The 27,259-nt window shown below is 49.1% G+C and overlaps 4 protein-coding genes and 2 long non-coding RNA genes across 8 annotated transcripts; 4 read left to right on the plus strand and 2 right to left on the minus strand.

The window, feature by feature from the left end:
• The first annotated feature begins 1,564 nt into the window (after positions 1-1,564).
• On the plus strand, positions 1,565-2,787 carry LOC112342192. Its single transcript, XM_024663623.1, has 2 exons — positions 1,565-2,140; positions 2,200-2,787. The coding sequence occupies exons 1-2, from the start codon at positions 1,591-1,593 to the stop codon at positions 2,550-2,552; spliced, it is 903 nt and encodes a 300-aa protein (XP_024519391.1). The 5' UTR covers positions 1,565-1,590; the 3' UTR covers positions 2,553-2,787.
• Positions 2,788-5,935: 3,148 nt separating this feature from the next.
• LOC112342197 lies at positions 5,936-7,026 on the plus strand. The gene is made up of 2 exons (XM_024663632.1): positions 5,936-6,534; positions 6,590-7,026. Exons 1-2 carry the CDS (start codon positions 6,507-6,509, stop codon positions 6,892-6,894), a joined length of 333 nt encoding a protein of 110 aa, XP_024519400.1. The 5' UTR covers positions 5,936-6,506; the 3' UTR covers positions 6,895-7,026.
• Positions 7,027-7,566: 540 nt separating this feature from the next.
• LOC112342199 lies at positions 7,567-8,340 on the minus strand. Its single transcript, XR_002990863.1, has 2 exons — positions 7,988-8,340; positions 7,567-7,906 (listed from the first exon to the last, which is right to left on the minus strand). It is a non-coding gene; the product is annotated as an uncharacterized LOC112342199 (long non-coding RNA).
• A 1,910-nt stretch (positions 8,341-10,250) lies between these two features.
• On the plus strand, positions 10,251-11,519 carry LOC112342186. Its single transcript, XM_024663614.1, has 4 exons — positions 10,251-10,699; positions 10,747-10,878; positions 10,974-11,025; positions 11,304-11,519. The coding sequence occupies exons 1-4, from the start codon at positions 10,338-10,340 to the stop codon at positions 11,517-11,519; spliced, it is 762 nt and encodes a 253-aa protein (XP_024519382.1). The 5' UTR covers positions 10,251-10,337.
• A 99-nt stretch (positions 11,520-11,618) lies between these two features.
• On the plus strand, positions 11,619-21,818 carry LOC112342181. 3 transcript variants are annotated; one of them, XM_024663607.1, is made up of 2 exons: positions 11,619-11,742; positions 21,131-21,818. In XM_024663607.1, the coding sequence occupies exons 1-2, from the start codon at positions 11,643-11,645 to the stop codon at positions 21,430-21,432; spliced, it is 402 nt and encodes a 133-aa protein (XP_024519375.1). In that variant the 5' UTR covers positions 11,619-11,642; the 3' UTR covers positions 21,433-21,818. The 3 variants fall into 3 exon arrangements, with proteins under 3 accessions (XP_024519375.1, XP_024519376.1, XP_024519377.1); XM_024663608.1 differs by lacking the exon at positions 21,131-21,818 and adding an exon at positions 11,956-12,411 and having other exon boundaries at positions 11,619-11,891; XM_024663609.1 differs by lacking the exon at positions 21,131-21,818 and adding an exon at positions 11,959-12,411 and having other exon boundaries at positions 11,619-11,891.
• LOC112342182 lies at positions 16,943-17,713 on the minus strand. The gene is made up of 2 exons (XR_002990853.1): positions 17,361-17,713; positions 16,943-17,279 (listed from the first exon to the last, which is right to left on the minus strand). It is a non-coding gene; the product is annotated as an uncharacterized LOC112342182 (long non-coding RNA).
• Positions 21,819-27,259: the final 5,441 nt, after the last annotated feature.

Genomic DNA, 27,259 nt, shown 5'->3' on the forward strand with positions numbered 1-27,259 from the left:
CTTTCGTGACGCACTGCGGATGGAATTCGCAGCAAATGGTTTGGTGGACAAGTCAGAAGTTGAAAGGGTGGTGAGGGCGGTGTTGGAGGGAGACCAAGGTAGGCAGATCAGGCGAAGGATTGGCTCCTTGAGAGGCGCCGCAAGGACTGCATTGATGGCCGGGGGACTTCCACGAAAAAGTTTCGAAGAGTTTGCAGAGGCTATGAAGTCTGAGATGCGATCCAGCTTTTTTTTCTACTAGCCTGTCTACTGGCATGGCGGTATACCGCTCTGGCAGCCATGTTCCTTCGACTTAACTATACCAATCGTTTTGAGATCAAGTCAACAAAGGCGGACAAGTTCCTATCGGATGAGCCACCTTCTGTCACGGTACTTCTAATTTCATTTCTAAGTTCTATGGCTCTTTTCCTGATTTCTTTTCCAGGATCTTCCACCATGAGCCGCCTGATCACTTGATGAACCACCTCCTTGCTCGCCACACCGTGACAGGAGCCTCGGAAAAAGCTCGGCCCGACCTTCCAGTCGCCGACGATGATCTTACAGTTGAGATGTTGCTCGGCGAAGCAAGGCCAGCACAGCAAAGGAACTCCACTGCACACGGCTTCTAAGGTGGAATTCCACCCAGTGTGTTCGAAAGCCTTCAACGGAAGGATGCTTGAGAACTTGAAGCTGCGGTGCGCAGGATATCACCAGTCCCTGCGACTTTGTCCTCACGACGACATCCTCAGAAGTTAGCTTCAGACTCGCCTCATCACCCACAGGAATGGCTCGATTCGAGGCCTAGAGCTAACCGCTCTATCTGGTCCGCCACCGAGTCCCGAGTCGGCCTCCTCGAGAGCGTCTAGAACGGCTAAGAGTTGGCTCGTGTTCGGCGGGCTAGCGATGTGGCTGAGCTCCAAGACGCTGGGAGGGAGTGAAAGGACGCGGACGTGAGGATTGGGGGAGCGCTGCGTCTTGCTGTGGAACTAGGAGCGTGGTGGTGAGATCTAGGCCGTTTCCACGGCCTAGATCGACTTGAAAAGCATTCTACCACCTGTACAATAAACTTGTAGTTCCCAAGTCTGTGAAAGGAGTTTACTGGATCTCTGAAAGAGATGTCCTCTCTGCACCAAACAAGATAAGCCACTCTACGTTTACTTCAGGGTAAACTTTCAATGCATTTTTCCAGGAGCGCTTGTGTATTTCGGCGCAGATATGCTTTGGCGATCAGTAGCTGCAATACCATCCCGACAGAAAGATCGGCATTGCACCCCATCGCTCGCAGGTAAGGCCGCAAGCATCTCTGATGGCAGCAGCTGGCTATTAGGTACTCGGCCTGGACGATCTACTGCTTACTGCAAATGTCGAGGAGGCATCCGGAAGCGGCGAAATTCAGCAGCACGAGAAGGCGATTCTGTCACAGCCTTCTAGGCCTGGAATCAAGTTTGAAGAACACAAGAAGCTACGAAAAACTTGATGACAGCGCCAGAAATAAATCTTTCAAACTTTTCCGAAAGACCTACCTGATATAGGAAAGTGGAAAAGGTTCCTAAAATGGTCAGTCGCAAACATTTAAGGGTGTCAATCTCGCCTGGAAAACCCTAGGAGAGAATGACGCAAGAGGCTACTGAGGTCGTGCGCTTGGGAGCAGGGAGCTTTGCCACAGTCTACGTATGGCAATCGCGCAACAACCTTGCGATTAAGTGCTTGGCGGATGTCAGTCGCATTCCCGACCTGCTCGAAGAGTTTGAGAATCACCGGAAGGTAAGCAGGGCGTGCGAGTGCGCCGGAAATCTCTTTCTGGTGCCCAAGGCCATGGAATTCTTCCCGTCTCTTGCATCACTGGGGGAGCGCCTGCGAATGGATTCGTCGCTCCTGCCAAATATACCAGCTGCGTACACGATGCAGCGAGTCTGGCCCGTCCCACCGGCTCTTGCGGATTCCATCAGGGCCAAGTTCTTCCCCTCGCTCCACTCCGACTACTCCAAGCCCTTCATCGCACGGATCTACTTGGGTGCAAAACCCCAGCGCATGGTTTCTCGATTCTTCAACGCCAACAACTTTCCGCTGGATGCCAATCGTTGCAAGGAGCTGGGGCTGCCGGTTGAGTCACTGGCCCAAGACATGGGTAGACTTCTCGCCAGGATCCATCATCTCGCAGGTGTCTCAGCTTTACTTTATTTTTCATTCCTGCTTTTTTACATTTCCCTTCTTTTCCAGGACTGGATGGTCGTGACATCGAGTTTGTCGTAGGTGGCGACGAGCTGAGGAGCTTCTCCGAGCCCGGGTTTTCCTGCTTTGATTTCAACCAGTGCAAGCCTCACAACGACAATGTGGACGCACTCGTGCACAGCTTCTTTGACAATGATCCCTACTATCCTCGGCCTGGCATGGAGTTTTGGGACGATTTCAAGGACTGGTACCTGCGGGAAGCCGTGCTTGCTCCAGACAGGGCAAAGTCTGTACGTCTGGGAAGGATGTTCCTGGACATGGTTGAAGCCAAAGTGGCAGACAAGACCGCCCAAGAAGCTCCAGAAGGCAGGGGCAATGAGATGGCGCTCCTGGAGAGTTGAAAGTAGGGCGCTCTTTGTTTGAACGACGTTTTTGAAGTAACATAACATGGCTTGCTATCTGAAATTTATATTTCTTGTAGCACCTACGAGTGGAGGTCTTGGGAGGAGCGGGAGCTCGAAGTTGTGAGTGGTGTTAAAGGAGATGAGCGTCGTATTGAAGAGTGCTGTCCATTAGAGCTCTCCAGGAGTTGGAGACTGCTCGGCACAAACCTCGATAGGATGTTCTCAAGAGCAAGCTCATCGCAGAGACCGGGAATGAGATCGCTTGGAGCAGCCATCGCTCATATCGCTCCTATCCTGAAACCGAGTGTTACAAAACGGCAAGCAAACGCAGATCAAGGAAGAGCTCACAACGCACTCACAGATCGTCCGCCTTAGAGCGCGTTATACTTTGCCGCTGCTATACTAATGTAAGTTTGTCCTCTTTTTCTTGTACTGTTTCTCATGTCTTGTTCCTTGTGATTTTCAGAGTGCTGCGGTGGAAAAACCGAGACAAAGGATCAATCGCATCGAAGAAACAGGCACATACTCATACTTAAGTCATCCGTGTGAAGCAAGTGATCGTCATGGGAAAGCCAGCAACTGGTTCCCACACCATCCTTCTGCTTTCCTTTGAAAATCTTGCAGCATTTAGTTTTCTTCGGATGAATCGACGTCGAGCCTGCGTAAAGGACGCCCCGGATAAAAAATAAAAATTGAATCTCGCTGCTTCTTCGGGCCTGTTCTCTGCAATCGCCACCCAAGTCTTTTGCACTGCCGAGTTATACCAGTGTATAGCGTTGCCATCGAGGTAACCGTAGGTGATGGCATTGCTTCCCAGCTTCACCGGAGCTTCAAAGCAATCACCACTCACTACCGTGAGCGTCGAGTTCCTGTGCTCTGTCTACCTTGGTATCTCCTCTTACGGCTTCCACGCACGCACTCGACGCAGCATCGTAGCGCATAAGTTCCACTGTCTCCTTGTGCCACTGTAGACCATACAAGTTCTCGTCGCCAGCCGGCGAGAGCGCCACCGCAACGTTGGAAAAATTCCACTTTCCAATAGTGTTCCACGCGTCCACCTTCATACCAAATACTCTGACGTCCAGCTTGACAGGAGCATGGAGGCTGTAGGGAGATGCCCTGTTCTCCCAAGTCGAGTATATCTTGCCACTGAAAGCGATGGCGTCGAACCAGTTACTGGACTTTTGGGCCGGAATCACGTCCCACGTCCAGTTAGCACCACCGACGTCGAGCTTAAAGATGAGATCTCTCGAAGGTGACCAGCACTTGCCTGGTGCCAAAGTCCACACGAGAACCATGCCGGACCATGCAACAATCTTTGCTCGTCCCTCGCGTAGATTCTCTATCGGCGGGAGCTTCCGCCACACCTGTGACCCCTGTGACCTGTCCGAAATGAGAGCTTCGAGTACCTCGTATTCGTTTCCCAGACAGACCAAGTATCTCAGCTGCCTCGATTGGCTCGATCGCCAGCCGCCACGATCCGTGCTCTATCTCCTTTGGCAGCATAGGGGCGATGAATTTCTCGCAGCTGGAAGTCCTGCTCGATTGGGTGCCTTGCCCGGATCTCGTCTCGGACATGGGAGAGGAAGAACACGCAAGATTCCTTGACAGGGCGCGCGATCTAGGCCTCGTCGTTCGCTGGGCGCCGCAACTCCAGGTCCTCCGCCATGGATCAACCGCGGCGTTCCTCTCTCACTGTCCACGTTTGAGAGCATTTGCGCTGGAGTGCCGACGATCTGCCAGTCTTGCTTCGCGGAGCAAAAGGCCAACGTCAAGTACGTCGTGGAGGTGGGCGTGAAGCTCACAAAGGGTCGTCGTGGAGATTTCTCCAAAGAAATCTTCACCGCTGCGCGCCGTAAGCGCGGTGATGGGCGGTGGCGAGCAGAGCGATTCGATCCGGAAGAGAGCCGCGGATCTGCACGATGCGTGCCGGAAGGATTTCCAAGAGATGCCGAGCGCGGAATTCTCAACGGCTAAGATCGAACCCAAGATATCCGACGGCTCCGTTTAAACTAAGTGAATATGCTAGGGCATTTAGGATTCTCTAGCTTGATGGATGCGAAGAGCGCGTAGCGGCGAGCACATCTACGCCCAGCTTTGCTCTCTTGCACACGGCAAGGATCCGGCAGCCAGGATTCACTCGCAGATTGTCGCCTGCGGCTATGGACGAATCTCGTCGTGCAGATGTACGCGACGGATGCGTTCCGCCGAATCCAGCAGCCCAATGCCTTCTCTTGGGCGATCTTGGCGGCGGCATTGAGGGCCGCGAGGTTTTGTCGCGAATGCCGCAGCACAATGTGGTGTCGGCCACGGCGATGCTCGTTGCGCTAAACGCGGTGCTCGCTGCAAATGCCCAAGCAGGGCATGGTTTTTGCTGAAAGATATTTGCAATGGGATGCCATTGAAGAACGAAGTGTCGTGGAACGCGCTCTTGAATGCTTTCTCGTAACAAGGTCTGATCGCTTCAACCTTGGAGAAGTTCTGGAGAATGCCAATGTGGACTATTGTTTCGTGGAATACTATGATCGTGGCATTTGCCAGAGGGGGGAATTTGTATAACGCAAGGAAATCGTTTGACACCGCTCCAGAGCGTGACATGATCTCCTGGAACAGCCTCTTGGAAGCGTGCAGTAACATCGAGGATCGAGGGAAGTGTTTGATCTTTTGCCCAAGAGGAGCTCGGCATCTTGGAGCTCTATGATCAGAGCCCAGCACTCTCACCACTCTCTTCACCGCCTGCGCCACCACCGGATCACTCGAGCAGGGAAGAATCCTCCACAAGTTCCTCAGCAATTCAATCGCTTGCGGCGATTCCCACGGGCTTTCTCTAGCAAGCGTGATGCTCCGCATGTATAGCGGGCCGAGCTCGTCCATACCGGAGCAGGATCTCGACTTGGTCGCATGGAGCTCCATGATCTGTGCGTACGCCCATCACGGACAGGGCGAGCGAGCGCTGGATCTCTTCCGGGCGATGAGCGCCGTCGGAGTGGAGCCCGACGATGTGGTATTCGTGAGCATCATCTCGGCTTGCAGCCAGAGTCAGCCGGGTGTTCTTCCGGTTGATGGCTGGAGAGTTTTCGATCGCGGCGGGGCTGGATCACTACAAGAGCATCGTCGATGCGCTGGGGCGCGCGGGAATGATCGAGCTAGCTCTCGAGCTCTTGCAAACCATGGCTCTCTTCCCGGATAGAAGCTCTGCGTTTCTAGGCGTGTGTAATGTGTCTCGAAGCTTTGTTAGAGGATATGCTTTTCGAGAATAATGCTTTCTGAGAGTTTTCGAGAATATGCTAAGATGATTATATTTATGACTAACAGGGCGTGCGATCAAGACAAAATGCGGCCAGCATCGATGTAAGTTCTCCTCGATTCTATCCCCGATCGCCTGTCCCAGATGGATCCGCAGCGAAATCTCCCCTCCACAGCTATTTCCTTGAAAGATTTCGCTCGCGCTCTTGCAGGATCGCGGCGCCGCCGCTAATTTCGTATCTCCAGCGATGATCTGCGGGACATGGACGGGAATGGAGGCGGCGATCGACCGCACGCGGTGGTATTCCCGTTTCCATCGCTGGGCCACATCATCCCGATGATGCATCTCTCCTGGCGGCTGGAATCGCTGGGATTTTTCATCACTTTCGTCAACACGGAGCACAACCATTTCCGGATCGGAGGGAGAGACGAATGCCGCTGCTGCAGGAGCACGGAGTTCACATCAACATGGTGGGGCTTCCCGACGCCAACATGCCTTCTCTCGAGACTATCAACGTGTTTGAGGCGATCATGTCCACGGACAGGCTCCGCGGCGCTTTCGAGAGATTGATCGGCAAGCTGGTGGAGAGACAGAGCTGTCCTCCGGTTTGTATCGTCGCGGATGGATTTCTTTCGTGGACTCAAGACGTTGCTCAGGACTTTAGTCTCCAGTGGGCCGTGTTCTGAGCTTGATCTTCCGACTTGATGGAAAGAGGCCTCGCACCTTTGAAAGGTACTTTTCCTTCTTTTATCTTCTATTTTTCTTCATGCTTCGTTTTCCTTTGCAGCTGAAAACGAGCATAGCTACATTTCGTTCATAGACGGTATGATATCTTCCAGTGATCTCCCGACTTCCATCACCAGGCAGGATCAATATGATCCTGTCCAGAGCGTCGATCTCGAGAAAATAACACCGTCACCATCTTTGGCTTGTCGTTGTAGTAATTGGAGCTTGGGGTGGCGATTGGGGCGCCGATCAGGCTGGGATGCCAGTCTCGAGCTCACACGGCAATGCCCTGGTTCCATCCGATGCAAGTGTCTGTCCAGTTCTTGGCAGAAGACGATCTCGGCGATCGCCAATGGAGCATCGTAACGCGGCGATGATTAGTTGGACCTGTCCTCTATCATGACTCACAGCCATTCGAAGGTTGCCAAAACTCTTGGGCATCGGCAAACCGGTGTCCAGGGTCGTGTCCTGTCTCTGCTCCGCTCAATAGCTTGCCGCTCAGCGTTCGTGTTCTCACTCTGTGCGATCGTAACAAGGCTGCATTGCGAGTCACGCGAGGCGCAAGTTCCTCCTCCAAAACTATTATCGTTCCAAGCGAGAGACACATTCCAGGATCCCTTCTTTCTGGGCTAGATCGATCGCTTCTTTCTGGGCTAGATCGACCACTGTCTTTTTTGTCTCTCGAGCCTGCGGGAGGGAGAAACAAGGAAATTCCAATATCACGGAGAAACTCCAACATCGCCTACACTTGAAAAAAGTGCTTTTAGGTGGTTCTCTGGCTGTGGATTCGAACCTGTGACCTTGCCAATAAATCTCTTTATTCTAGCCAGATATCCGGCCAACAGGTTCCCGTCCAAATTAAACATTAATAGCCTGTTAAAGTGTTTCGCTTGTTCTTGATTTTGAGTGAATGGCACGCGTGCTGATTTCTTGTTCCGTATCAATCACGTGGGCAAGGTCGCGCGAACGTTTCCAAGCCTCTCTTCTTGGTTCCAGGATTTTTTTTGGAGCAAAATTTGTTTCTCGGAACAAGAAAAGTTTCTGGAAAATGAGCAAGTTTGATTTGATCCAACCACCCTCTTGAAGAGCAGAGTTGAGAGGCATCTGGAAATGTCAAGAGTGCTGGAGGTTGGGGTATTTATTTGTTTCTCTCTTCTTTGCAAGATCAAATCCTCTGGCCATGTTCAAGACCATGAAATTAAATACTCACTCCCAAGGCACATCCCTGATTTGGTGCAACTGATTAGACTCAGAACCTGAGGATTGATGCACCAGTGATTCCGTTGTTATTCACTGCAGCCTGTGAGAGCCTTGATCGAGCGTCAGGTGAGAGCAAAGAAGAAGCATGACAAGCGGTGGAATGATACAACACAATGATCTGCAAGGACCCACGTCAAGCCACTGCGAGAAACTAGAGAGAAGAAAGGCTACGCTCTCGCTCAGCTCCACTCTTTCTTACATGAGATTGGCACAAGCGCGGCAGTCAAACGCTGCTCGAAAGTGTGGAGCAGCGTATCGTTATCCAGGTCGTCAGTAGTCCTCGGCCATTCGCTATTTTGACGAAGCATGTAGGAGGAGCTAGTGGTGGATTCAAACTTGGACACCCCCTCTAGCTGAAATGCAATGATACTTTCGTAGACAAGGCTGCATTGCGAGTCACGCGGGCTGCAAGTTTAAGCTCCTCTCCTCGTCCAAACCTGTTGGCGTTCAAGCGAGCAATGCTGAGACGCGTTCCAGCATGACTTTAAAGCAAAAGGAAGAGTCTGGGCTAGATCGACACACTGACCATGATCATCGTGGCTGCTGCTGCTGCTCAAGCACTCCAGCGAATTCCATAAAGACCCACCGGCAAATTCTTGCGCGAGCGAAGTAAAATTTAATTGGGTCTCTGGCTGTGGGTTCGAACCTGTGACCTTGCCAATAATTGTTTTTATTCTAGCCAGATATCCGGCCAACAGGTTCCCGTCCAAATTATGCATTAATAGCTTGTTAACGTGTTTGTTACTTTCATGAATCGTTTCTTGAAATTCTGGGCATGGCGCTCAGCTGGCACGCGAATGTTTCCCATCAGTTTGATTTGATCCAGGCACCCCCCTCAAGAGCACCGGTGCGTTCTGCCCAAGAGATTCGAGTTGCAAGGCATCTGGAAATGTCAAGAGTGCTGAAGGTTGGGGTTAGTTGTTTCTCTCTTCTTCGCAAGATGAAACCCTCGGGGAGCTTAATTCATCAAGACACCACCCAAAAGCTTCCAGTCTGATGCTTGTTCCTATAGAAAAACCATGTTCAAAACCATGAAACAAAACAGAACATCTTTGAGTTGGTGCAACTAACTTAGACTCAGAACCTAAAGCTTGTTGCATCAGTGATATCCACTGTAGTCTAGTCCCAGAGTACGTTGTGAGAGCCTTGATCGAGCATCAGGTGAGAGCAAACAATTCCTCAAGAGCTGCTTGCAGGTTTAGACTCTGCATAGCTGATGGCTGACAAGAGAAGAAGCATGGCAAGCGAGGCGATGATACAACACAAGGATCTGCGAGGTTCGAAGAAGTCCCTCAACTGCTCCTGGGTACGTTAAGCCACTGCGAGCGTGGTAAGGGACATGAAAACGTGACTCCACTAGCCTAGTCACACCCACAAGCTTATGCGAAGCACTGCACTCGACACATCGCTTGGCGAAAATCGAAAGGTGGCAAAGATGAGGAATGAAGCTCAAGACAGTCTCTTGTGCGTTCTTGAGCGATCTGGACAAGAGTATATACATACCGCTTTAAATCACAAAAGCAATGCTTGTGATGCTTGCTTTGCGAGGTATTGTTTGAAGGCTTGTCTTGGTTTGAGCCAGACCGGATCATCCAGCCAAGCGCAGCAGACAAGCGCTGCTCGGGTGAGGAACTTCCTTGTTGGAATGCGAGCGAAAGTGCGGAGCAGCGTATCGTTATCCAGGTCGCCCAATGGTGGCAGCGTCACCTCTGCTATCACTGCCCTTGCGCCATTTGCTATTTGGACGAAGCTTACATGTAGTTAACGAATGGTTCCATCGCATTGTTCTTGACGACGAGGAGGAGACGCTGCTCTGATCGTCATAGATTCCTCGCGAATTTCGTCATGGAAATGTATGGAAAGTGCGGGCGCGCCGCGGATGCCTTGGGTGTCCTCCACAAAATGGAAGATGGAAATGTTTTCTTCTGGAACGCATTTGCCCACAGCAGGCAAATGCCAGAGGTTCTGGTGCTCTTTCGGCAAATGCTCGTCGATATCGAATTCTTGCAGCTATCAAAGGCGATGTGGCGGAGATCCAGGTGAGAAACACCAGGAACCTCGACTTAAGTTGGCAGAAGGCCCGCTCCAGGCCTGGTTGAAAGACTACTGCTGGAGGGTAAATCAACCACGGCCTTTGGAGGAGGCCATACCCCTGCTGTCTGATCTCCTCGCAATCCTGGAGCTGAGACAATAACACCGTCACCATCTTTGGCTTGTCGTTGTAGTAATTGGAGCTTGGGGCGGCGATTGGGATGCCAGTCTCGAGCTCACACGGCAATGCCCTGGTTCCACCCGATGCAAGTGTCTGTCCAGTTCTTGGCAGAAGAAGATCTCGGCGATGGCATGCTCGCCAACGGAGCACCGTAACGCGGCGATGATTAGCGCGTGGATCTCCCCTGGATCGGCATTGATAGCTGCCAAGAGAAATAACTGGATGCTCGGAAAAGAGTAACAAGGGCAAATGCCGCGATCGCAATCTTCCACGAGAAAGAACCTCGATCTTTCATCTTCTGGAAGATTTCCAGCGCCCGCACTTTCCATACCTTTCTATGACCAGATTAGCAAGGAACCTCGAGGCCGCTGGAGACGATTTTCCTCGTGGATGCGCCTTCCCCCTCCCAGATCTGTGCTCACCGCATTCTCGCCCAGGCGCCCACCGCTGGAGATCGCTCCTCCTTCCTGCAAATCTTCGCTGGATGGCACCTCCTCGTCAAGGCTCAAGCACGATGCCATGGAAAACCACCGCCATTGCCATTATACGCTACTGCTGCACATTTTCGATCCAGGGGGCTCTTTACCCGGGCGGTGTGCTGCTGCCGGGCGTGCTCTATGAGTCGAGCAGCATGGTCTTTCTTCTCAGTCTCAGACATCTTCAAACTAGGCTCACAAGCACAAGCACTGCTTTTCCGCGGTATGTATGGTTCTTCTCGTGCTCATTTTGTTTATACTCTTGTCCAGTCCAGATCGCTTCATTCCTCATCTTCGCCACCCTTTGGCCTCGAGCATTTTCCAAGATAAAATGGAGGCCTGTAGTTCATCAACATCCAAGGCGTGGAGTGACCACAGCGCAACTTGTGATGAGATGAGTTGGTGACCTGGTATATGTTTTTTGTGTTATGCCATCTGCTCTTTGGAAACTTTTGAGAAAGCTGGCTCTGAGCTGATTGAGTTTGAGCTTGGTCAAGGCTCTCACAGGTTTATTGGATCTCTGGTGCAACCCTGGAGTTTTGTTTGCGGGTGAGTAAGCTTTCACGGTTTCAGAGCAATATATTATATTATTGCCAAGAGAAGGCATCAAAACTTGGAGCTCCAGAGTCTCACGCCCCGAGGATTTGAAAGGATCCAAACCTATGGACCTCCAGCTTGGACAACCAAGTGAAGAATAGATTCCCGGGACCATGGTGCCTGGATCAAATCAAACTCGAGCTCAGACAAGCCATCTTCCAGAACAATATCTTAAACGGATGTTGCTGGTTCTTGTTGCAGCATACTTATACTTTGTTTCTCAAAAATAGCTTCTGCATCAGCTGCTTGCTCAGATTGAGCTGCAGAGTCCATCCAACCCGTTTTGTTTGCCATGGCCTCGCCAGAGCATGGAGAAAGTGAGAGTTTCATTCCATCGAGAAGAGAATGGTTTCTTTCTTGAGCTTGACAGCAGCAACGCGCTGCGCGCCATGCGCCCACAAAACGAAAATCTCTTGCGCCGCTGTTTACATTATGGTATACGTTAAGAAGCAATTAGTGTAGACTTTGGACGGGAACCTGATGGCCGGATATCTGGCTAGAATAAAAAAATATATTGGCAAGGTCACAGGTTCGAACCCACAGCCAGAGACCCAATCAAATTTTTTTGTATGAACGAGGGATTTCTCTTCTCCGCAAAGTCGCTCTCGGCAGCGTTGCTGGAGCTAAATCTTCTCTCGTGCCGATCCCCCCGAATGATCCACGGTTCAGGCTCTTGGATCGCGCGATATTCCCTTTCGCTGGCAAATGCGAGCAGCAAGAACAGGGCATTCGATCGATGCGGCGTCAATCTTGTTCGATTATCGTCTCCTGGAACGCGATGGTCACCGCGTATGTGGCGGCATCCCGCATCCGAGAGTGTGAGTCTATGTTTGATTGCGTCTCAGAGCGCCATGGAACTCGATGATAATGGCTCTCGCGCAGCAGGGGCAAATTGTGGCAGCGAAATCGAGCTTGGGCAAAAACGCCGGCCAAGGATCTGGTGTCCTGGACGAATCTACTGCCCAGAATGACAGGACGTTCCATGGGTTCCCCTTCCAGCAGTGAATAGCAGAGGAAGAAATCTTTGATTTCATGCCGGATGAAGACGGTATTGATTCGGCCAGTAGCTGCTCTCCAGGATCCGCGCGTGGATCCTCTGGCCTCGCAGCCCCTGGATGTCGTCCACGTGGACAATCAGATGGATTCCAAATCTTGTTTTTCAAATAAGAGGTGCTGAAATAATATTTTGTTATCTCCCAGTGTTCATGGCTTTGTGGTTATAGCATGCACGCTGTAATGTTCTATTGTGAAGGGTTGCTGGGTTCGATTCCCATCCGCCTCGACTTTCAATTAAGAATAGTACGGTGTTAGGGTCGCCCCCTAACATGAACACTATTTTATTATTTTATTATTAAATTAACCGAACTTTTAAACGCAGTTTATATTAGTGGTAACTACAAACAAATAAAAGGTTAAGAGCGATACATCACAGCCGTTGGATTAAAGGATATCTTAGAATATACCATCCAAACCGTTAGATTTTAGTGCGGCTACGGTTTCGCGAGGTGAGAGAGACTCGGGTATTCGTCTTCCTCTGTGCAGCGGAAAGCTGCCATCTCTCGATGTTTGGGTGGCTTGAATCCCTCGGAGCTCTCCATCCGGTTGCACCCAGACAAAGGCCACGTTTTCCATCCCCTCTCTCTCAACTACACAACGGGCCTGTCGTGCCGGACTTGGGACGAGCTGGTCCAGGAGCTCAGCTGCATCTATTCTGACGCAATTGCTTCGCTCCCTGACACATTCCTTCCGGACGCCAAGACGCGGCAAAATGCGGCGATCATCCAAGGCATCCAGCCGCCCAAGGACGAAAGGGAGCCGGCTTGGATGTCGAAAACCGAAAACCGAAAGATTCCAAGGATTCAAATGAAGAAACCTCGATACCCAAAGAGCCTCACCATGGATTTTAGACGATTCCTGGTGCCGGATAGCCACACACAAAAAAAATTCAAAAAATGGATGGATTTAACAGCAAATGAAATCAATCAAGATGTGGACGTTAGATCTTGCTTCACCTGATATATAGAAGCGACTATGTTCAGGAAGTGAAATCTCCCATTACCAAGACAAAATATGTAGATCCTATTTTAAAAGCTTCGAAGTGATTACTGTATTGATGCTATTCGTGATGGATAAAGTAGTATCCTAAGAATTGCAACGACTTCCATCATTAGGACCATCCAAGGCGTCGTTGCCCTCACGAAGAACAGCTTCGGTCAAATCCCGGAGAAGAATCCAGTACCGTGGATCCTCGCATGTTCACGAGATCCTGCGCAAGACCATTGTCTGCTGGATAGCTCTCACGCAAGTTTCAACTTGAGCGCCGCCAGGAGCATGTTTGAGAGCATGAAGATGCGCACCTTGGTTTCCTGGACCACCAACGCTCAAAACGCTTGAAGGACAAAATCAGGAGTCAGAACCATACTCAGGTGCTTCAATCCCTTTCGAAAGCTTCCACAGTCAGACCGTTTGCTTCTACATCCCAAAGAAACCAGGGGATACCTCCAAACCATTCAAACGCCATTTCAGCAGCATTCACTCTCTGCGTTATCTCTTTGGCTTCTTCCGATCCACTCTCGTAGTCTGTCACGCGTTTCCTCCAAGAAGACACAAGAGCATCGCACTCCTGCTTTTCCCACGCAGGCAGATAGCGAGTGAACGTTGTCCGCTTGGCTTTTCTGACATTGAACTCGTCTGGTGATGAAGCAGCAACAAGGGTTTTTATTTCCAACCATCCGCCCCAAGTCCACTCACAGATCGATGAGATGGTATCTACTTTGCTGTCCAGCACAATCTCCTGAGGGAAGTCTTCTCTATTCACCACCCTGAGCTTTGTTACCCTTGAACATCAAAACAGTCGCTCTGGACTCGTAGATCATGACCGGAAGTACCAGACGAATGCAGGCTTACCAACCCCGGAATTTCCATTCAAATGGCAGCACAACATCCACATGAACGGCACCAGGATCTTCCTGATCTCTTTGTACAACCGGTTTTTTTTGCAGGTGAGTAAGCTTTCACGGTTTCAGAGCAATATATTATTGCCAAGAAAAGGCATCAAAAGTTGGAGCAGGATTTGAAAGGATCGAAACCTATGGACCTCCAAGCTTTGACAACCAAGTGAAGAATAGATGGGACCAGGGTGCCTGGATCAAATCAAACTCGAGCTCAGCCAAGCCATCTTCCACGACAATACCTTAAACGGCTGTTGCTGGTTCTTGTTGCAGCATACTTACGCTTTGTTTCTCAAAAGTAGCCTTTGCATCAGCTGCTTGTCAGCTTGAGACGAAGAGTCCGCCCATTTTGTTTGCCATGGCCTCGCCAGAGCATGGAGCAAGTGAGAGTTTCATTCCATCGAGAAGAGAATGGTTTCTTTCTTGAGCTTGACTGCAGCAGATTTCTCTAGACATGCAAAACAACAGAAATCTTATAAACCCACCTTGCATATGTCTCATGAATAAGTTCGGACTTTTCAGGAGTATCGGTGGGCCTCAAGCTCCTCTTTGTTTATAAATTGTTTATAAATGTAAATGCTCTTGTGCAGGAAGCTTATGAATACTTCTTATGAAAAGCACCTCAACTCTTGTATCCATTTTCGTGGCTCGATTTTGGTAGCATCTGTAACGTTATGTGGCTGTAGAGTGGCTGTTGCCTGATGCATTCTTGAAACACTTTGCTCTCTTTAACAGAAGAAACAGTCTGTTGTAACACACAAAGCTTAGACATTTTTCCCAAAAGGAAAGAAATATACCTTGAGGTATAGTCTGAAGCCGTGTCCCACAACTTGACGCCCAAGGAAGTTAATCACCCATGTCGGAACAAGGTCGAGCTTAAGGTCCAGGTGTATTACTGCTCTGTAAAAGAAATAGTGACTATCTTAAGAAGAAAACAAAAAAAAAAAAAAAAACTAATAGTGTACCTTATGTAGCATTTCTCGTCGCTAATCTTCTGGAGGATGAATCCACCGTTGGCTTCCATGCGAATGACGCCCTCTTTTGGAGGAGGCAAATGAGAAGCATTAAAACCATGGATGGTCTCCTTGACGATAGTCTCTACTTCCTGGGGGACCTGGCAAATCACCACCATTGGAGTGAATAAAATAACAAAAGAGGCACAGTGATTGATAGCTTAACTGTTCGCAAGCAGCCAACCACGGCATCCAATTCAGGTAGCTCCAGTTCGAAAGACGTGACCAGCATTTCTCTTGTCGCAAACGGCCATGGAACCTTGCACCTGGCAAGAGCTTGTAGAATTTAAACGCGGGACGGAGGAGCTGCTGCACTACCACCAGCGTTGTGGCTTTTGGATTGATCAGCAGGGCACAAGGGATGTACGTTGTAGTGAAAGCATTGCTTTCCCACAGTTCATCTTTCGCCCTTTTTGCTCTGAATACTCTTGTTGTGGACAGCCACCTTTTGGCCCCGAGTACTTTCCATGCATTGCCCCCTCTTCTTCACACAGGGTGTGACTTGAAATTTCATGGATTTTTTCTTGTTGCTGCTAGGAACAAGCATCAAACTTGGATAGAACACGACAAGAAAGCCCCTTGATGAAATCTCAAGCTCCCCAGGATTTGAAAGAACAGAGAAGTACCTCCAGCCTTGTACTCTTAACTTTGCTGCTAATCAAGAGCATGCCTGGATCAATTTAATCTTCAATGCTCAACCAAGCCATCTTCGGACATTCAGTCGTTGGATGCAGGGAAACCTTGTTTCTCAAAAGAAGAAAAGGTAGGTTATCCCAGGGATTCAGTGGTGAAATCTTCATTCCATAATGGTTTCTTTCTTGAGCTTGACAACCGCAGAAAGGATGACAGCCTTATAAAACGTTCCCACGGGTTTAGAAAGGATGCTTAGAAATGAGCGAGAGCTTGCGCCGTTATGGTGAAGGTATGATATACGTTAAGAAGCAATTAGTGTCCGATTTGGACGGGAACCTGATGGCAAGGTCACAGGTTCGAATCCACAGCCAGAGACCCAATCAAAACATTTTGCAACGCTTCTCCCTCCTTTGCATCTTGCAAGCTACTGTGATCAGAGCGAGCTCTTCTGCCTGCAGTCATCTCGGGATGAGAACTACTTGTCGTCCATAGCCCAAGACTACAGCATGTCCACGATCATGGAACACTTAAGATGCTTGGTGGATCTGCTGGGGAGATCTGGGAAGCTAGACGAGGCCAGTGTCGAGCCAAATTTCAGCGCTGGAGAATGAAAGAGTGGGGAAAAGTCCGATGCTAGTTGGACCTGTCCTCTGGGCTGGAGATCATGACTCACAGCCATTCAAAGGTTGCCAAAACTCTTGGGCATCGGTAAACCGATGTCCAGGGTCGTGTCCTGTCTCTGCTCCGCTATAGCTGGCGTTCCAGCTTGCAGAGTGTGCCGCTCAGCGTTCGTGTTCTTCCTTGGCAGTCTGCAGCACTCTGTGCGATCGTAACGAGGCTGCATTGCGAGTCACGCGAGGCGCAAGTTCCTCCTCCAAATCTATTATCGTTCCAAGCGAGAGACACATTCCAGGATCCTTTCTCTCTGGGCTAGATCGACCACTGTCTTTTTTGTCTCTCGAGCCTGCGGGAGGGAGAAACAAGGAAATTCCAATATCGCGGAGAAACTCCAACATCGCCTACACTTGAAAAAAGTGTTTTTAGGTGGTTCTCTGGCTGTGGATTCGAACCTGTGACCTTGCCAATAAATCTCAGATACAGGTTCCCGTCCAAATTAAACATTAATAGCCTGTTAAAGTGTTTCGCTTCACGCGTGCTGATTTCTTGTTCCGTATCAATCACGTGCGCAAGGTCGCGCGAACGTTTCCAAGCCTCTCTTCTTGGTTCCAAGATTTTTTTTGGAGCAAAATTTGTTTCTCGGAACAAGAAAAGTTTCTGGAAAATGAGCAAGTTTGATTTGATCCAACCACCCTCTTGAAGAGCAGAGTTGAGAGGCATCTGGAAATGTCAAGAGTGGAGGTTGGGGTATTTATTTGTTTCTCTCTTCTTTGCAAGATCAAATCCTCTGGCCATGTTCAAGACCATGAAATTAAATACTCACTCCCAAGGCACATCCCTGATTTGGTGCAACTGATTAGACTCAGAACCTGAGGATTGATGCACCAGTGATTCCGTTGTTATTCACTGCAGCCTGTGAGAGCCTTGATCGAGCGTCAGGTGAGAGCAAAGAAGAAGCATGACAAGCGGTGGAATGATACAACACAATGATCTGCAAGGACCCACGTCAAGCCACTGCGAGAAACTAGAGAGAAGAAAGGCTACGCTCTCGCTCAGCTCCACTCTTTCTTACATGAGATTGGCACAAGCGCGGCAGTCAAACGCTGCTCGAAAGTGTGGAGCAGCGTATCGTTATCCAGGTCGTCAGTAGTCCTCGGCCATTCGCTATTTTGACGAAGCATGTAGGAGGAGCTAGTGGTGGATTCAAACTTGGACACCCCCTCTAGCTGAAATGCAATGATACTTTCGTAGACAAGGCTGCATTGCGAGTCACGCGGGCTGCAAGTTTAAGCTCCTCTCCTCGTCCAAACCTGTTGGCGTTCAAGCGAGCAATGCTGAGACGCGTTCCAGCATGACTTTAAAGCAAAAGGAAGAGTCTGGGCTAGATCGACACACTGACCATGATCATCGTGGCTGCTGCTGCTGCTCAAGCACTCCAGCGAATTCCATAAAGACCCACCGGCAAATTCTTGCGCGAGCGAAGTAAAATTTAATTGGGTCTCTGGCTGTGGGTTCGAACCTGTGACCTTGCCAATAATTGTTTTTATTCTAGCCAGATATCCGGCCAACAGGTTCCCGTCCAAATTATGCATTAATAGCTTGTTAACGTGTTTGTTACTTTCATGAATCGTTTCTTGAAATTCTGGGCATGGCGCTCAGCTGGCACGCGAATGTTTCCCATCAGTTTGATTTGATCCAGGCACCCCCCTCAAGAGCACCGGTGTGTTCTGCCCAAGAGATTCGAGTTGCAAGGCATCTGGAAATGTCAAGAGTGCTGAAGGTTCTCTCTTCTTCGCAAGATGAAACCCTTAATTCATCAAGACACCACCCAAAAGCTTCCAGTCTGATGCTTGTTCCTATAGAAAAACCATGTTCAAAACCATGAAACAAAACAGAACATCTTTGAGTTGGTGCAACTAACTTAGACTCAGAACCTAAAGCTTGTTGCATCAGTGATATCCACTGTAGTCTAGTCCCAGAGTACGTTGTGAGAGCCTTGATCGAGCATCAGGTGAGAGCAAACAATTCCTCAAGAGCTGCTTGCAGGTTTAGACTCTGCATAGCTGATGGCTGACAAGAGAAGAAGCATGGCAAGCGAGGCGATGATACAACACAAGGATCTGCGAGGTTCGAAGAAGTCCCTCAACTGCTCCTGGGTACGTTAAGCCACTGCGAGCGTGGTAAGGGACATGAAAACGTGACTCCACTAGCCTAGTCACACCCACAAGCTTACGCGAAGCACTGCACTCGGACACATCGCTTGGCGAAAATCGAAAGGTGGCAAAGATGAGGAATGAAGCTCAAGACAGTCTCTTGTGCGTTCTTGAGCGATCTGGACAAGAGTATATACATACCGCTTTAAATCACAAAAGCAATGCTTGTGATGCTTGCTTTGCGAGGTATTGTTTGAAGGCTTGTCTTGGTTTGAGCCAGACCGGATCATCCAGCCAAGCGCAGCAGACAAGCGCTGCTCGGGTGAGGAACTTCCTTGTTGGAATGCGAGCGAAAGTGCGGAGCAGCGTATCGTTATCCAGGTCGCCCAATGGTGGCAGCGTCACCTCTGCTATCGCTGCCCTTGCGCCATTTGCTATTTGGACGAAGCTTACATGTAGTTAACGAATGGTTCCATCGCATTGTTCTTGACGACGAGGAGGAGACGCTGCTCTGATCGTCATAGATTCCTCGCGAATTTCGTCATGGAAATGTATGGAAAGTGCGGGCGCGCCGCGGATGCCTTGGGTGTCCTCCACAAAATGGAAGATGGAAATGTTTTCTTCTGGAACGCATTTGCCCACAGCAGGCAAATGCCAGAAGTTCTGGTGCTCTTTCGGCAAATGCTCGTCGATATCGAATTCTTGCAGCTATCAAAGGCGATGTGGCGGAGATCCAGGTGAGAAACACATGGTGAGAAACACCAGGAACCTCGACTTAAGTTGGCAGAAGGCCCGCTCCAGGCCTGGTTGAAAGACTACTGCTGGAGGGTAAATCAACCACGGCCTTTGGAGGAGGCCATACCCCTGCTGTCTGATCTCCTCGCAATCCTGGAGCTGAGACAATAACACCGTCACCATCTTTGGCTTGTCGTTGTAGTAATTGGAGCTTGGGGCGGCGATTGGGATGTGGCGCCGATCAGGCTGGGATGCCAGTCTCGAGCTCACACGGCAATGCCCTGGTTCCACCCGATGCAAGTGTCTGTCCAGTTCTTGGCAGAAGAAGATCTCGGCGATGGCATGCTCGCCAACGGAGCACCGTAACGCGGCGATGATTAGCGCGCGGATCGGCATTGATAGCTGCCAAGGGAAATAACTGGATGCTCGAAAAAGAGTAACAAGGGCAAATGCCGCGATCGCAATCTTCCACGAGAAAGAACCTCGATCTTTCATCTTCTGGAAGATTTCCAGCGCCCGCACTTTCCATACCTTTCTATGACCAGATTAGCAAGGAACCTCGAGGCCGCTGGAGACGATTTTCCTCGTGGATGCGCCTTCCCCCTCCCAGATCTGTGCTCACCGCATTCTCGCCCAGGCGCCCACCGCTGGAGATCGCTCCTCCTTCCTGCAAATCTTCGCTGGATGGCACCTCCTCGTCAAGGCTCAAGCACGATGCCATGGAAAACCACCGCCATTGCCATTATACGCTACTGCTGCACATTTTCGATCCAGGGGGCTCTTTACCCGGGCGGTGTGCTGCTGCCGGGCGTGCTCTATGAGTCGAGCAGCATGGTCTTTCTTCTCAGTCTTAGACATCTTCAAACTAGGCTCACAAGCACAAGCACTGCTTTTCCGCGGTATGTATGGTTCTTCTCGTGCTCATTTTGTTTATACTCTTGTCCAGTCCAGATCACTTCATTCCTCATCTTCGCCACCCTTTGGCCTCGAGCATTTTCCAAGATAAAATGGAGGCCTGTAGTTCATCAACATCCAAGGCGTGGAGTGACCACAGCGCAACGTGTGATGAGATGAGTTGGTGACCTGGTATACGTTTTTTGTGTTATGCCATCTGCTCTTTGGAAACTTTTGAGAAAGCTGGCTCTGAGCTGATTGAGTTTGAGCTTGGTCAAGGCTCTCACAGGTTTATTGGATCTCTGGTGCAACCCTGGAGTTTTGTTTGCGGGTGAGTAAGCTTTCACGGTTTCAGAGCAATATATTATATTATTGCCAAGAGAAGGCATCAAAACTTGGAGCTCCAGAGTCTCACGCCCCGAGGATTTGAAAGGATCCAAACCTATGGACCTCCAGCTTGGACAACCAAGTGAAGAATAGATTCCCGGGACCATGGTGCCTGGATCAAATCAAACTCGAGCTCAGACAAGCCATCTTCCAGAACAATATCTTAAACGGATGTTGCTGGTTCTTGTTGCAGCATACTTATACTTTGTTTCTCAAAAGTAGCTTCTGCATCAGCTGCTTGCTCAGATTGAGATGCAGAGTCCATCCAACCCGTTTTGTTTGCCATGGCCTCGCCAGAGCATGGACAAAGTGAGAGTTTCATTCCATCGAGAAGAGAATGGTTTCTTTCTTGAGCTTGACAGCAGCAACGCGCTGCGCGCCATGCGCCCACAAAACGAAAATCTCTTGCGCCGCTGTTTACATGATGGTATACGTTAAGAAGCAATTAGTGTAGACTTTGGACGGGAACCTGATGGCCGGATATCTGGCTAGAATAAAAAAATATATTGGCAAGGTCACAGGTTCGAACCCACAGCCAGAGACCCAATCAAATTTTTTTGTATGAACGAGGGATTTCTCTTCTCCGCAAAGTCGCTCTCGGCAGCGTTGCTGGAGCTAAATCTTCTCTCGTGCCGATCCCCCCAAATGATCCACGCCGCCGCGCCGGGTTCAGGCTCTTGGATCGCGCGATATTCCCTTTCGCTGGCAAATGCGAGCAGCAAGAACAGGGCATTCGATGGATGCGGCGTCAATCTTGTTCGATTATCGTCTCCTGGAACGCGATGGTCACCGCGTATGTGGCGGCATCCCGCATCCGAGAGTGAGAGTCTATGTTTGATTGCGTCTCAGAGCGCCATGGAACTCGATGATAATGGCTCTCGCGCAGCAGGGGCAAATTGTGGCAGCGAAATCGAGCTTGGGCAAAAACGCCGGCCAAGGATCTGGTGTCCTGGACGAATCTACTGCCCAGAATGACAGGACGTTCCATGGGTTCCCCTTCCAGCAGTGAATAGCAGAGGGGGGATTTGGCCACCTCCAAAGAAATGTTTGATTTCATGCCGGATGAAGACGGTATTGATTCGGCCAGTAGCTGCTCTCCAGGATCCGCGCGTGGATCCTCTGGCCTCGCAGCCCCTGGATGTCGTCCACGTGGACAATCAGATAGATTCCAAATCTTGTTTTTCAAATAAGAGGTGCTGAAATAATATTTTGTTATCTCCCAGTGTTCATGGCTTTGTGGTTATAGCATGCACGCTGTAATGTTCTATTGTGAAGGGTTGCTGGGTTCGATTCCCATCCGCCTCAACTTTCAATTAAGAATAGTACGGTGTTAGGGTCGCCCCCTAACATGAACACTATTTTATTATTTTATTATTAAATTAACTGAACTTTTAAACGCAGTTTATATTAGTGGTAACTACAAACAAATAAAAGGTTAAGAGCGATACATCACAGCCGTTGGATTAAAGGATATTTTAGAATATACCATCCAAACCGTTAGATTTTAGTGCGGCTACGGTTTCGCGAGGTGAGAGAGACTCGGGTATTCGTCTTCCTCTGTGCAGCGGAAAGCTGCCATCTCTCGATGTTTGGGTGGCTTGAATCCCTCGGAGCTCTCCATCCGGTTGCACCCAGACAAAGGCCACGTTTTCCATCCCCTCTCTCTCAACTACACAACGGGCCTGTCGTGCCGGACTTGGGACGAGCTGGTCCAGGAGCTCAGCTGCATCTATTCTGACGCAATTGCTTCGCTCCCTGACACATTCCTTCCGGACGCCAAGACGCGGCAAAATGCGGCGATCATCCAAGGCATCCAGCCGCCCAAGGACGAAAGGGAGCCGGCTTGGATGTCGAAAACCGAAAACCGAAAGATTCCAAGGATTCAAATGAAGAAACCTCGATACCCAAAGAGCCTCACCATGGATTTTAGACGATTCCTGGTGCCGGATAGCCACACACAAAAAAAATTCAAAAAATGGATGGATTTAACAGCAAATGAAATCAATCAAGATGTGGACGTTAGATCTTGCTTCACCTGATATATAGAAGCGACTATGTTCAGGAAGTGAAATCTCCCATTACCAAGACAAAATATGTAGATCCTATTTTAAAAGCTTCGAAGTGATTACTGTATTGATGCTATTCGTGATGGATAAAGTAGTATCCTAAGAATTGCAACGACTTCCATCATTAGGACCATCCAAGGCGTCGTTGCCCTCACAAAGAACAGCTTCGGTCAAATCCCGGAGAAGAATCCAGTACCGTGGATCCTCGCATGTTCACGAGATCCTGCGCAAGACCATTGTCTGCTGGATAGCTCTCACGCAAGTTTCAACTTGAGCGCCGCCAGGAGCATGTTTGAGAGCATGAAGATGCGCACCTTGGTTTCCTGGACCACCAACGCTCAAAACGCTTGAAGGACAAAATCAGGAGTCAGAACCATACTCAGGTGCTTCAATCCCTTTCGAAAGCTTCCACAGTCAGACCGTTTGCTTCTACATCCCAAAGAAACCAGGGGATACCTCCAAACCATTCAAACGCCATTTCAGCAGCATTCACTCTCTGCGTTATCTCTTTGGCTTCTTCCGATCCACTCTCGTAGTCTGTCACGCGTTTCCTCCAAGAAGACACAAGAGCATCGCACTCCTGCTTTTCCCACGCAGGCAGATAGCGAGTGAACGTTGTCCGCTTGGCTTTTCTGACATTGAACTCGTCTGGTGATGAAGCAGCAACAAGGGTTTTATTTCCAACCATCCGCCCCAAGTCCACTCACAGATCGATGAGATGGTATCTACTTTGCTGTCCAGCACAATCTCCTGAGGGAAGTCTTCTCTATTCACCACCCTGAGCTTTGTTACCCTTGAACATCAAAACAGTCGCTCTGGACTCGTAGATCATGACCGGAAGTACCAGACGAATGCAGATTTACCAACCCCCGAATTTCCATTCAAATGGCAGCACAACATCCACATGAACGGCACCAGGATCTTCCTGATCTCTTTGTACAACCCATCGAATATCTCCTTCACGTACAGCTTCAGAATATTGCTGTGGAATGTGGGCAGACGAGCACCTTGAGCAAGAAATTTCATCCGTTCCAGATGGAACATTGATCCACCATGCCTGCTGAGATCTCCTAACATAGACTGCATGTTCCCACAGGAGGCAAAGCATATTATTGTACGTTTTAATTGAAAAGCATTTAGCTCAATGAGCTCAACTCCTTAAAATGGACATTCCAACAATGGCCTAATCTTCATTATTGAGCTTAGTCCTGGGTTCATTTTAAAAGATTGTAACCGAGCTTAGTCTTTGTACTGTGGGTTCCTTGTAAAAGATTGTAATTAGAAGCTCTATTAGCTAAAAGAGTGATGGAATCACAAGGAATCCAATCACGGTGGCATTCTTCAGGCCACTTTAGCACACGACAATGACATCCTCAATGTTAACAATCCACCTTGCGTGTACTAGTGCTCCACGATCGGGCAAGCCTCTGCATAGGTTCATCATTTGGCGAGGAGCCCCACGTAGCTACATGTTATAACTTATGCTCTAGCATTCTTGAGGCCAGTTTCGTCCTACTAGATGGTACATCCTGACAAAGAACTTTTCTGATTTCGGAAGTGAATGTGATCTAGTCGGGAGCCATTCCTTCCAAGACCATCTCCTGGTAGAGGATCAAATTAAAGCGTGGAAGAAATTCCCAGTGAGAGCGTAGGCCTAGCAGTCCATGCGACAATGTTGTGGCATTTGATCGAACATTGCCCGTGCCATGTGTGTGTCGTTTTGAGTGTAGAACTCATGCTTTTCCATGGTATGTATGGTTCTTCTCGTGCTCATTTTGCTTATACTATTGTCCAGATTGCTTCATTCCTCATAGATGTATTTTCCAAGATAAATGGAGGCCTGTAGTTCATCAACATCCAAGGCGTGGAGTGACCACAATGCAACTTGTGATGAGACGAGTTTGTGACCTTTGTATTATGCCTTCTGCTCTTTGGAAACTTTTGAGACAGCTTGTTCTCAGCTGATTGAGTTTAAGCTCGGTCAAGGCTTTCACAAGATTGGACAATAGTGTGAAAGACAAATGCCAAAACCATGTGTTTAAGGACAAGCTTAACTAGCTAGTTGCACCAAGATCACCACCAATTCCATGAGGTGTGACTTGTTTATGTTGAATCTAGGATTTTCCTCGAGAGCTTCCCTGGTTTATTGGATGTCTGGTGCAACCCTGGAGTTTTTTTTGCAGGTGAGTAAGCTTTCACGGTTTCAGAGCAATATATTATTGCCAAGAAAAGGCATCAAAAGTTGGAGCAGGATTTGAAAGGATCGAAACCTATGGACCTCCAAGCTTTGACAACCAAGTGAAGAATAGATGGGACCAGGGTGCCTGGATCAAATCAAACTCGAGCTCAGCCAAGCCATCTTCCACGACAATACCTTAAACGGTTGTTGCTGGTTCTTGTTGCAGCATACTTACGCTTTGTTTCTCAAAAGTAGCCTTTGCATCAGCTGCTTGTCAAATTGAGACAAAGAGTCCACCCATTTTGTTTGCCATGGCCTCGCCAGAGCATGGAGTGAGTGAGAGTTTCATTCCATTGAGAAGAGAATGGTTTCTTTCTTGAGCTTGACTGCAGCAGATTTTTCTAGACATGCAAAACAACAGAAATCTTATAAAACCCACCTTGCATATGTCTCATGAATAAGTTCGAACTTTTCAGGAGTATTGGTGGGCCTCAAGCTCCTCTTTGTTTATAAATTGTTTATAAATGTAAATGCTCTTGTGCAGGAAGCTTATGAATACTTCTTATGAAAAGCACCTCAACTCTTGTATCCATTTTCGTGGCTCGATTTTGGTAGCATCTGTAACGTTATGTGGCTGTAGAGTGGCTGTTGCCTGATGCATTCTTGAAACACTTTGCTCTCTTTAACAGAAGAAACAGTCTGTTGTAACACACAAAGCTTAGACATTTTTCCCAAAAGGAAAGAAATATACCTTGAGGTATAGTCTGAAGCCGTGTCCCACAACTTGACGCCCAAGGAAGTTAATCACCCATGTCGGAACAAGGTCGAGCTTAAGGTCCAGGTGTATTACTGCTCTGTAAAAGAAATAGTGACTATCTTAAGAAGAAAACAAAAAAAAAAAAAAAAACTAATAGTGTACCTTATGTAGCATTTCTCGTCGCTAATCTTCTGGAGGATGAATCCACCGTTGGCTTCCATGCGAATGACGCCCTCTTTTGGAGGAGGCAAATGAGAAGCATTAAACCCATGGATGGTCTCCTTGACGATAGTCTCTGCTTCCTGGGGGACCTGGCAAATCACCACCATTGGAGTGAATAAAATAACAAAAGAGGCACAGTGATTGATAGCTTAACTGTTCGCAAGCAGCCAACCACGGCATCCAATTCAGGTAGCTCCAGTTCGAAAGACGTGACCAGCATTTCTCTTGTCGCAAACGGCCATGGAACCTTGCACCTGGCAAGAGCTTGTAGAATTTAAACGCGGGACGGAGGAGCTGCTGCACTACCACCAGCGTTGTGGCTTTTGGATTGATCAGCAGGGCACAAGGGATGTACGTTGTAGTGAAAGCATTGCTTTCCCACAGTTCATCTTTCGCCCTTTTTGCTCTGAATACTCTTGTTGTGGACAGCCACCTTTTGGCCCCGAGTACTTTCCATGCATTGCCCCCTCTTCTTCACACAGGGTGTGACTTGAAATTTCATGGATTTTTTCTTGTTGCTGCTAGGAACAAGCATCAAACTTGGATAGAACACGACAAGAAAGCCCCTTGATGAAATCTCAAGCTCCCCAGGATTTGAAAGAACAGAGAAGTGCCTCCAGCCTTGTACTCTTAACTTTGCTGCTAATCAAGAGCGTGCCTGGATCAATTTAATCTTCAATGCTCAACCAAGCCATCTTTGGACATTCAGTCGTTGGATGCAGGGAAACCTTGTTTCTCAAAAGAAGAAAAGGTAGGTTATCCCAGGGATTCAGTGGTGAAATCTTCATTCCATAATGGTTTCTTTCTTGGGCTTGACAACCGCAGAAAGGATGACAGCCTTATAAAACGTTCCCACGGGTTTAGAAAGGATGCTTAGCTTGCGCCGTTATGGTGAAGGTATGATATACGTTAAGAAGCAATTAGTGTCCGATTTGGACGGGAACCTGATGGCAAGGTCACAGGTTCGAATCCACAGCCAGAGACCCAATCAAAACATTTTGCAACGCTTCTCCCTCCTTTGCATCTTGCAAGCTACTGTGATCAGAGCGAGCTCTTCTGCCTGCAGTCATCTCGGGATGAGAACTACTTGTCGTCCATAGCCCAAGACTACAGCATGTCCACGATCATGGAACACTTAAGATGCTTGGTGGATCTGCTGGGGAGATCTGGGAAGCTAGACGAGGCCAGTGTCGAGCCAAATTTCAGCGCTGGAGAATGAAAGAGTGGGGAAAAGTCCGATGCTAGTTGGACCTGTCCTCTGGGCTGGAGATCATGACTCACAGCCATTCGAAGGTTGCCAAAACTCTTGGGCATCGGTAAACCGATGTCCAGGGTCGTGTCCTGTCTCTGCTCCGCTATAGCTGGCGTTCCAGCTTGCAGAGTGTGCCGCTCAGCGTTCGTGTTCTTCCTTGGCAGTCTGCAGCACTCTGTGCGATCGTAACGAGGCTGCATTGCGAGTCACGCGAGGCGCAAGTTCCTCCTCCAAATCTATTATCGTTCCCCAGGATCCTTTCTCTCTGGGCTAGATCGACCACTGTCTTTTTTGTCTCTCGAGCCTGCGGGAGGGAGAAACAAGGA

Source organism: Selaginella moellendorffii, unplaced genomic scaffold (assembly GCF_000143415.4).
Source record: "Selaginella moellendorffii unplaced genomic scaffold, v1.0 SELMOscaffold_101, whole genome shotgun sequence".
Classification (NCBI taxonomy): domain Eukaryota; kingdom Viridiplantae; phylum Streptophyta; class Lycopodiopsida; order Selaginellales; family Selaginellaceae; genus Selaginella; species Selaginella moellendorffii.

Excerpts from the sequence above, each read along its gene's own strand:
- LOC112342192 (XM_024663623.1), top strand. The coding sequence starts at position 1,591 with ATGACGCAAGAGGCTACTGAGGTCGTGCGCTTGGGAGCAGGGAGCTTT. Across the intron at positions 2,141-2,199 it reads CAGGATCCATCATCTCGCAG|GACTGGATGGTCGTGACATC; the intron begins GTGTCTCAGCTT and ends CTTCTTTTCCAG.
- LOC112342197 (XM_024663632.1), top strand. The coding sequence starts at position 6,507 with ATGGAAAGAGGCCTCGCACCTTTGAAAG. Across the intron at positions 6,535-6,589 it reads AGGCCTCGCACCTTTGAAAG|CTGAAAACGAGCATAGCTAC; the intron begins GTACTTTTCCTT and ends TTTCCTTTGCAG.
- LOC112342186 (XM_024663614.1), top strand. The coding sequence starts at position 10,338 with ATGACCAGATTAGCAAGGAACCTCGAGGCCGCTGGAGACGATTTTCCT. Across the intron at positions 10,700-10,746 it reads ACAAGCACTGCTTTTCCGCG|TCCAGATCGCTTCATTCCTC; the intron begins GTATGTATGGTT and ends ACTCTTGTCCAG. Across the intron at positions 10,879-10,973 it reads ACTTGTGATGAGATGAGTTG|GCTCTCACAGGTTTATTGGA; the intron begins GTGACCTGGTAT and ends AGCTTGGTCAAG.
- LOC112342181 (XM_024663607.1), top strand. The coding sequence starts at position 11,643 with ATGAACGAGGGATTTCTCTTCTCCGCAAAGTCGCTCTCGGCAGCGTTG. Across the intron at positions 11,743-21,130 it reads CCGAATGATCCACGGTTCAG|GCTCTTGGATCGCGCGATAT; the intron begins GCTCTTGGATCG and ends CGCCGGGTTCAG.